This window comes from Anoplolepis gracilipes, chromosome 9 (assembly GCF_047496725.1).
Source record: "Anoplolepis gracilipes chromosome 9, ASM4749672v1, whole genome shotgun sequence".
In the NCBI taxonomy this organism is placed as follows: Eukaryota; Metazoa; Arthropoda; class Insecta; order Hymenoptera; family Formicidae; genus Anoplolepis; species Anoplolepis gracilipes.
In genome coordinates this window covers 1,779,879-1,789,388 of record NC_132978.1, presented here as the reverse complement: position 1 = coordinate 1,789,388, position 9,510 = coordinate 1,779,879, and the positions used below count along the sequence as shown (strand labels likewise).

At 32.4% G+C, this 9,510-nt stretch overlaps 2 protein-coding genes across 4 annotated transcripts; both read left to right on the top strand.

Annotated features, from left to right (window-relative positions):
* Window positions 1-989: 989 nt before the first annotated feature.
* Capr (caprin family member) lies at window positions 990-5,707 on the top strand. Its single transcript, XM_072899165.1, has 6 exons — window positions 990-1,148; window positions 1,896-2,114; window positions 2,203-2,556; window positions 2,641-3,411; window positions 3,495-3,786; window positions 3,920-5,707. The coding sequence occupies exons 1-6, from the start codon at window positions 1,035-1,037 to the stop codon at window positions 4,141-4,143; spliced, it is 1,974 nt and encodes a 657-aa protein (XP_072755266.1). The 5' UTR covers window positions 990-1,034; the 3' UTR covers window positions 4,144-5,707.
* Window positions 5,708-6,490: 783 nt separating this feature from the next.
* On the top strand, window positions 6,491-8,519 carry LOC140669319 (regulator of microtubule dynamics protein 1). Of its 3 annotated transcripts, none has more exons than XM_072899040.1 (5): window positions 6,491-6,628; window positions 7,156-7,258; window positions 7,345-7,542; window positions 7,614-7,862; window positions 8,008-8,519. In XM_072899040.1, exons 2-5 carry the CDS (start codon window positions 7,175-7,177, stop codon window positions 8,353-8,355), a joined length of 879 nt encoding a protein of 292 aa, XP_072755141.1. In that variant the 5' UTR covers window positions 6,491-6,628; window positions 7,156-7,174; the 3' UTR covers window positions 8,356-8,519. The 3 variants fall into 3 exon arrangements, with proteins under 3 accessions (XP_072755141.1, XP_072755142.1, XP_072755140.1); XM_072899041.1 differs by having other exon boundaries at window positions 6,518-6,610; XM_072899039.1 differs by lacking the exon at window positions 6,491-6,628 and having other exon boundaries at window positions 6,723-7,258; window positions 8,008-8,518.
* Window positions 8,520-9,510: the final 991 nt, after the last annotated feature.

The following is a 9,510-nucleotide window of genomic DNA, read 5'->3' as shown; positions in this document are numbered from 1 at the left end:
AAAAAAATGGAAGAATCCGTAAAATAATATATACGAGTATCATATCTTTATTTTGTACAGCCTTAAAATAATATGAGCAACAATTGCAATGATAATTATCAGAAAAAAGCTTTTAACGAGTGTAATCTTTTTCTTTATTGAATTTTTATCTACTATATGCAAATGTAGTGTATGTATGTTTCATGTATACATTTAATTTTATTTTAATACTAATTTTTTTTCATTATAAAAATATCCGGTAATTATATGTATACATACAAATGACATTAATATATAATACTTTTATTTTCAAGTCAAATGCATCATATCTAAATATTCAAATAAATATATAACTAATATAATAATATAAATTATATGTATAATAGTTTATTACATATATAATATATAACTATTAATAGACATAATAATAAGTAATATCTTATAGATATATCATCCGTGAAAAAACTATTTGAAATTACCGCTTCGCGTCTTGAACCCTACAATCATGATACACAAATATATCTAGATAATAAATATACGACCTCATCTGATATCCAATAGGAAATGTGGATTTGAATCAACACTTTCATCTTTGGATTACGTTTATTCTTTGGACTAGAGTAGCGTTTGATTAATCAATCAGAATAAAAGAAACAAAATAAGTTGCTTGTCTGTCAGATTATACATTGATAGATTAAAATTTGATTAATCAAATTCCAATGTCTTCAATGCGTAATCCGATACGGGCTTTAGTATCTGTCGCTGCACATGCGAATCCTCATTTGTTTGATAATGGCCGGTATTCATAGTCCGTTCTTATATTTAAGCTCGTCGTCTTAAAATTCTATTCAGCCATCTGATTGGCTGAACGTAGTCTTAAGTCAACTAAAAACATGTAGATGATGTTATATATAAGAACGGACTATGAATACCGGCCAATGTCGGGCCCGCCATCACTTCGTTTTGCTACTCCCATCATCCCCACCACTCCTTTCGCGACTTGCTTCAATTTGCTTACCGTTCGGATTCCAGTTCGTGTTTGTTGCCCGTGAAGGATGCCTTCTGCCAACCCTAAACTAGAGAAACAGGCCTCTACGGAGACCGTGGAACCTCTACGCCAAGTGATCACCGTAATCGAGCATAAGATACGGAATCTCGAGAAGCGTAAGGTAAATGCAACGTCACAAGCCGACTCGTCGTAATTACAGACAAAAGTCGATCTGTCAATCCCCGTGGCTTCCTCACCGTGCGATCCGCCATGATCCCGATGCGCCATGTGCTCGCGGCTCGATATTTTCCCGTATATTTATAACGCGCGTCGAGTTCGTCTCGTCGGCGTTTTGTTCGCGATCGAATGTCGGAGAAATTGTCGGCGACGTGTGAATCGAACCGACAATGGAATTCCGAGGTCCGGAACGCGCCAATTTTGCTATCGGCGACGTCGTATCATGGCGGTGTGTCTTCTATTGTACGCACGAGACACGAGACTTGTCTTTGTACACGATGTACATTTTAACACTGTTAACCGGGACACCATGGCCGATACATACTGATATAATGAGTTTACTAATGATCGCGTATCTTGCGACGCGACGCAAAATACATGATGACACGTTTGGCGTTTCTCTATTTCAGTTTGATTGCGGCGAACGCTGATATGCTGCCACATCGAATCATATCGCAGGATTTCCCCGTATACGCGTAGCACGGGATATCTTAAAATTATAAATTGTATTTTAACATTTTTTAAATATGCATTTTGTACCTTGCTGTGTCTCATATCATCTTAAGAAACATGATACAAGATTTAGTTCCCAAGTTTTAAAATAATATTTAAATGTATACATAGAGAAAAAGAGAGAATAATAAATAGCTACAAAAGAGATAAATTTATAAATATAATTTTTTTAATTTAGGGCAAGCTCGAGTCGTATAGGGATTTGCAGAAAAATGGAAGGGAGCTGAATGCAGACCAGAAAACAGCAGTGGCCAAATATGATGAAGTGCTTCAAACCTTGGACAATACTCGGGATCTGTACAAACAAATTGTCAACATTGCCAATGATTCGGTTAAACAGCAGAAGAAACAGGCACGAAAAGAGGCTGTCGAGCGTATGCAGCAAGACATTGCAAAAGTATGTATCAATATTTTAAATATAATTTTATTTATATTTGAAATTAAGTTCGAGAAAATATTGAAATGTGCTTGTGATATGGTTACAGGTAAAAGAAGTGCTACTTATTCAACACATCTTGGTAAGCATGGCCACTGATTCCATTAGAAATGATTTCACTCAAGGAACAAACGGAGCTGTAAAACTATCAGAGGAGGAGTTAAAGTACCTGGAGAACTTATATATTGAAGTAATTATGAAACATCAACGCGAAGAGGACGAGTTAACATTTGGACAACAAGTCCAAAAAGTAGCAGAGCATTATGTGGCAATTGTGGATGGAAAACAACGTGAAGTTATTGGCACTACTTATAATAAATTGAAGGAGATTATTACAAAAATCAATCAATGTGGTTATTTTGACCAAGTTCATGAATGTTCAGAGGCAATACCAGTAGAAGAGGTATATATTTCAATATACATGTGTATGTGTGTGTGTGTGTGTATATATATATATATAATCTAATTGTGATTTTTATTTCTATAGGTTGCAGAAGCTGTAGTGGAAACGAAGCTTACCGATCCACAAACAGGGCAGGAACAGATCAACGAGGAATATAATAATGGCAACGACAGGCACATTCCACCGGAACCCATGATACCCATTCCAAATTTTCCAGTTCAAGTTGCGCCACTTCCCGTTGTTTCTGGCGCTGCTCCAGTCTCGGGACCCATTTCGGTCGTTCCACAGCCTATGCCACCTCATCCAGCAGCACCGGTCGATACGCCTTACTATACAAATGCCACCAACTTTGTTCCACAACAGCAGCAGCAAACTCAACAACAATCCCAGCAGCAGCCTCCACCGGCGCCTCGAATCAATGATGTTATAGGCACACCGAACTTCTTCTTTTTACAAGAATCCGAACTCGATTCGCCGGATGTTACGTCGCAAACACCCATCGTATCGCACATTCCTCCCGCAGTCAACGCGCCCATTCCTTCACAAACCTTTACGAACCAAAACTTTGCAAATGCAACCGTGGGCGTCCCTCAACAAGTTATATATCAGCACCAACCACCGCAGGATATGTCGCACATTCCTGGATTCGCGAATCCTAATCCACCGCCACCGATTCCTATGCCACCTTCGCATCAGCAACCAAACATGCAATACAGTCCGCAACATCCGACCGGTTTTCAACCTCAACAAACGCAACAGCAACAAAACGCGGTTCCACAATTGCCACAAGGACAGACGCAAAATTTTAATGAACAAAGATCACCGCACCAACAAGAGACTCAAACATCCACAGAGGTAAGTTCAATTCTTCTGATATAAAATCGATAAAAAAAAAATGATTGATATTATTAACTTTCAATGATTTGTAAACTCTTTAGGAAAAAACTGAGAATGGTCAAAATGAAACTGCTACTACGGACTCATCGTTGGAACAACAGACTGAATCTGTCGATTGGTGTCAGATGACCGAGACAAATGATTGGAGTCAGTCTGATCAACAACAGCAATCTATTCAAGATCCCCAACAAGTGTCGCAACAACAGACATCACAGCAGACTTGGGGTGATCAACAACGTGGGTATAGATCAAGGGGAAATAGAAGGGGGGCTACTAATGGCTATAATAGCAGATCCAGGAACAATTATCAACAAAATGGACGCGCAGGACAAGGTAAAAAAACAATCAGATATTAAATACGGGTACGTGTAAGAGCCTTCTGAAAAGATTTTTACAATTTCTTTAAATAAAGCTCTTTCTTATTAGAAAAACTCAAGAAATGGCATAAATTTTCTCTTTTTTCTAGGCACATATTACCGCAACGACAGCAACTACCAAAATGGATATCAGCAACGTTCTTGGGGTAACAACGATGGAAATAATAGCTACTCTACCGGTTTTAAACGTACTGGTGGCGGAGCAGCGAGGGGTGCGCGCAACGAGCGCGTCGGTCGTGGACAATATCGAGGACAAAATAGGACCAACCGTGGTGGATATACGCCACGTAGCAAACCTCATCCCGCACAATAAGCGAGAGGGCAAAACGCTAGCGTAAATACACAGTGAAACGCACTATAAAAATGATGTTCTGCGATTACAATTCAACTGTCTATTTACGAAAAAACTTAAGTCGAGAATGCATTTGCAATATGAAGTGAGATTTCAAAGTAGGTATCACGTGCATAAGTATTAATATGCAATAACTTTGATATTAAAGATCGATTAAGTGACTGATGTAGTAATGCGATAGCAACCGTGTTGCATGTTTTTTTTTTTTTTTTTTTTTTTTTTTTTTATTGCACATACATTAAGTATCTTTTAGAAGATAAAGCTGATTAGAGTTGTACACAAAATATAGTTTTGCAATGTAATTTCGTGTAAAGTTATGTACGATGATAACGAAAAACGAATTTAAAGAATCTTATCTTTTGTTGGCATATGCTGAGACTTGCGGCTTAGGATGTTTCTTAAATATGACATTGAAAAAGTAAAACTTTGCATTTGAATTTGGTGTCTGTAATTATGAAGAGAAGATTAATGTTAATAAAAAAAGACGATGCAGAGGTAACACATTGTGATATATAAGGAAAATCAACCAAATTCAGAAGCGTGAACCTACCGTGCAAGTATTATTGTATTATGTGACAGAAGGCAGGTTTCACAGGGCAACAACAGCAGATTAACGAAAATAGAAAAAAATTTTATTATTAAAAAAAAAGAAAAAAAAAAAGAATTCTCCAATATTTCATGTAAAGACTACAGGAACGTATTTAAAAATAACGTTAAGATGATTATAAGTATATATAAATATATATATATATATAAAATAGGCAATCTGCACGACTATCTCTTCGTCTTGCGGCGCATCGCTTCCACAGAGAATTTTTTAAGATACCAGAAAAAAAGAGGACATAGCGAGCAATGCCTTCTCCAAACTGCTGAAAATATCTTTTCGATTTTCTAGTTCGTATCTGGTATACGAATTTGAAGAAGAAAACAATTAAAAATTTCGTATTGAGATGATAGTTTGAGAAAGTTGTAACGAGTTATGATATATAAATATCTGACAAGAGCGACATTTTTTTTCACAAAGAGATACATATATATCGTGACACTGTACACATTTCGAATTCCTATCGCTCTCTCCCTTCTGTTTTTTTCTGCGTGATTCCCAAAATTTCTCGCACAATGGTCGCGCCTTACACCGCCAAGCGAAAGAGATCGCGGTGCAATGTCCTCATTTATGATAAAATGCATTATCTAATTTTTTTTGTATTAAGAAAAGGAAAGAAACGTATAATTATTTTTAAAACGGAGGAAGCGATTAGAAAGAGAGAGAGAGAAAGAGCGTACGGAGCTCTTTAGCATATAAGTCGAGTTCAGTGTACAATTATTGACTAGATTCAAACGAAGAAAGGTGTGTTCAAAGTGCGCCGCCGATAAGTCACACTTTACACCGATGAAAAATATCATATTTTGTTTGTACATTTGTGTTTAATCACCTCCTTACCCTTCCCCGTCACGATTACGTTAAACGTTAAACTATCCTACGAATGCCTATGTATCTTCCAAATAAAGATCTAATTCAACCCTGCTTAATTGAGCCTTTATTCCCGATATGAGAAAGATCTGATTTCATTTGGATTCTTGATCTACAAAAATTTATAATCAAGTGTCTCGTCAATGATTCTATATAATCGTTAATCTTTTTTATTAAGTGTTCCTTAATAATTAATAAAATAATGATATATTGTATAAGATTACTATATTATGTACATTAAATCTGATGCTTTTTATTTAATAAATACATCACATACGCTTGAAAGAAAGAGCGCGCTTTCAAATATAATCGCATTTACATATTAAAATTACGGGTACTGTCAATGACATATAATATATACAATAGAGATTTTGTATTAATTGTTTGCGTTGTTAGATCTTTTTATACGTTTTGTATCCCTTATTGTTGTAGATATATAGATTGACTGTTTTCTAGCTTTTCTCTCTCTCTTTCTCTCTCTCTCTCTCTCTCTCCTTCCTTCCTTCCCTCTAGAATCAACTGGCTTCCGGATCACGTGATATTTGAGAGAGACAGTTCTAAGGCGCGTTCTGATATTCACTGCCAGTACTGAAAATCTATAATTTACGTCACTACGTACACTATAGATTTTCAGTACTTGCAGTGAATATCGGAACGCGCCTCTAGACTGTCTCTCAAAGTTATCTATCTCTTTTTCTAACATAATTTTCAATTGATAATATGACAAACAAGGACAGATTATATAGACATAAGGCGCGTTCCGATATTCACTGCCAGTACTGAAAATCTATAGTGTACGTGACGTAAATTGTAGATTTTCAGTACTGGCAGTGAATATCGGAACGCGCCTATAGATCCGAGGATCTATCATTTTTTGTTTACTACTGAATCACTGAGTAACATTGATAGCGAATTCGGTTAGATGTACCAGTGTGCTACCATTGGTGCATATTAAAGGTTACACAAATTTATAATGTAAATATAAATAATTAAAAACCATTAAGATAATTATAACAATATAAATTGATATTATTATTGTTATCGAATAATAATAGCTCTTAGTATTATTTTATTTTTTTAATTATGCCAATATAAATAATTTGTGTACGATAACTAATTCAGTCCAATCGAATTCGATATGAATATCTATATATATATTGAATATGGGATATATCATTGCCCTTTCCTCGTTCAGTACAGCTTAATTAGAAAGTTTAATGTCAGATAAAAAGTTTTAGCTTACTTACAAAACCATAACTGTACGCCTTAAATATGATACCTGTCATATCATGATTTCATGATTTTTGATGAGTGTTTATATCAAAATTATCCATGCTTTAGAACCATAAATTATTAGACTATCAAAGTAATTATTTTCAAATAGTTGCAAGTATGGTTTGTAGGTTAAAGTTTTATTTTTGTTACACTGACATAATTTAGCTTAATTATTTTTCATTAAAAAAAAAAAATTGCTTATATTTTTAAAAAAAATCTCTAATCAGTTTTCAATCAAGATACAAGATGTTGCTACAGAGACTCTATCGTGTTACAAACTATAGAATTTTACAAAGAATTCTATATAAAAATATTTATTCAGTTTATAAGGTATAAAATAGAATTCTAACAAAATGGATATAAAACATATATTCCATTATTAACAAATCATTTTCAAATCAAAATTATTTTTTCAGAAGGAAAGTGGTATACAAACTATCAGAAAATTATGGATAACGTCACCATTCACCATAATAGGAATGTGGGGATTTATAAAGAACAAAGATGAAACTGAAACACAAATTACGACAAAAGAGGTTCTTCTTGCCAAAGTAGATGTACTTTATGATCAAGGAGACTATAAAAGTATATATAATCTCTTGTCAAAATATAAGGTAATTAATTTTTTTTAATTATCTTTATAATATATAACTCCAATTATTATACAATTATTTGTTTTACATAGGATAGTAAGGATGTTGACATCTTATGGCGTTTATGTAGAGCCATTTATAAAATGTCTGAAATGGCCAGCGATGTTGAAGCACGGAAATTGATTTATGAAGGATATGATTTGATATGCACAGCTCTTGATATTCAAGAAGATCACTATGCCGTTCATAAATGGATGTCTATATTCCTTAACAGTAAGGGTACTTTGGAGGGCACAAAAGCACATATTAAAGAATTGTACAACATTAAAAAACATTTGCTGGTAAGATACTTGATAACAAAACACAAATATTGGTTTATAAGTAAAAAATAATAAAATATTAAATTTTTTTACAAAAGAAGATATTAGAAAATGACTGTAACTTGGAAATCAGTTAACGTTATTGTTAATGTTATTCAAATTGTAGAGAGCAGCAGAATTAAAACCTACTGATGCAACAACATTTTATATGCTTGGATGCTGGTGTTATGAAATTTCAAATTTGGCGTGGTATCAACGAAAGATAGCGTCTGTTATATTTCAAGCGCCCCCAATTTCGTCTTTTGAGGAAGCATTGATGTATCATGAAAACGCTGAGAAAGTTGATCCAAACTTTTATAGTCGAAATTTACTAATGTTAGGAAAAACATATTTGAAATTAAATCGTAAGGAAGATGCGATAAAATATTTGAAGAAGGCCGCTGAATTTTCTGCCAAAAATGATGACGATCAGAAAGCGAAACAGGAAGCACAGAAAATATTGAGCAGTGTTTAGGGACATAGAAAATACAAATAAATTTAAATATTTTTACACTATTTTTTTAAAAGAGAAAAAATATATGACTTGAATATTAATACATTGAATATATATTGATTTATATATTGTATATATTATTTTTATAAAATATTTTTGATACTATGCAACCACAATGTAATTGTATGTAATAAACAGTGTGTTTTCACTTTTTTATATTTTTAATTATATTTTACACTTATTTACATATATATATATATATATATATGTGTGTATTTTATATTGTTATATTAATGCATATGTATTTACATAAAATACAATAATTACAATATTTCTATAAATATAATTTGATTATTGTATTTATATTGTCATATGTATGTATAGAGTTTAAGCTTAAAACATATATAAAGTATTAAATATTATATAATAATATATATAATTATATATATATATATATATATATATATGTAATGTATTATTGTTATTTATATATGTTCTAAGAGATTGAGTCTTAAAATTAAAGCTCGTAATTAATAGGGAATAATCATTTAATTGTTATTCTTAGAGATGAGAGGGAGAAAAATCTTGCAATCTATATATATATATATATATATATATATATATATATATATATATATATATATATACTATCTATATATTTGCCTCTCTCTCTATACATTCTAAAGATTCTATTATGTAGCAGACAATACGCTTCATAGTTACACATAATAAGATTTAGTAGAAATGCATTGAATGCAAACGGATTTTTTAAAAGCTGTACATGAGAAAAAGTGTACATGAATCCACACATATAATTTTTACAAGGTATATAGATTATAATAGACATAAATGAAATTTATGCGTATATGTTTGTATGTACATTATGACTCGTCACGTTTCGTTTTTATTATAATTACCAGATAAAAAAAAATATATATATATATATATATATACATCATGTTTTATATATATATTTTTTTATTTAAATTTTTAAATAATGTTATACATATATATATATATATATATATATATATATATATATATATATATACATATTAATATATACATGTGTGTAAAAATAACGAGGAAATGTTACGTCTGGAGATTACGAGATGAATTGTGAAGAATTATATTCGATATTATCTCAAATGAATTATCTTTTGCATCTATATATAT

Excerpts from the sequence above, each read along its gene's own strand:
- Capr (XM_072899165.1), top strand. The coding sequence starts at position 1,035 with ATGCCTTCTGCCAACCCTAAACTAGAGAAACAGGCCTCTACGGAGACC. Across the intron at positions 1,149-1,895 it reads GGAATCTCGAGAAGCGTAAG|GGCAAGCTCGAGTCGTATAG; the intron begins GTAAATGCAACG and ends TTTTTAATTTAG. Across the intron at positions 2,557-2,640 it reads AGGCAATACCAGTAGAAGAG|GTTGCAGAAGCTGTAGTGGA; the intron begins GTATATATTTCA and ends TTATTTCTATAG.
- LOC140669319 (XM_072899040.1), top strand. The coding sequence starts at position 7,175 with ATGTTGCTACAGAGACTCTATCGTGTTACAAACTATAGAATTTTACAA. Across the intron at positions 7,543-7,613 it reads ATCTCTTGTCAAAATATAAG|GATAGTAAGGATGTTGACAT; the intron begins GTAATTAATTTT and ends TGTTTTACATAG. Across the intron at positions 7,863-8,007 it reads ACATTAAAAAACATTTGCTG|AGAGCAGCAGAATTAAAACC; the intron begins GTAAGATACTTG and ends TTCAAATTGTAG.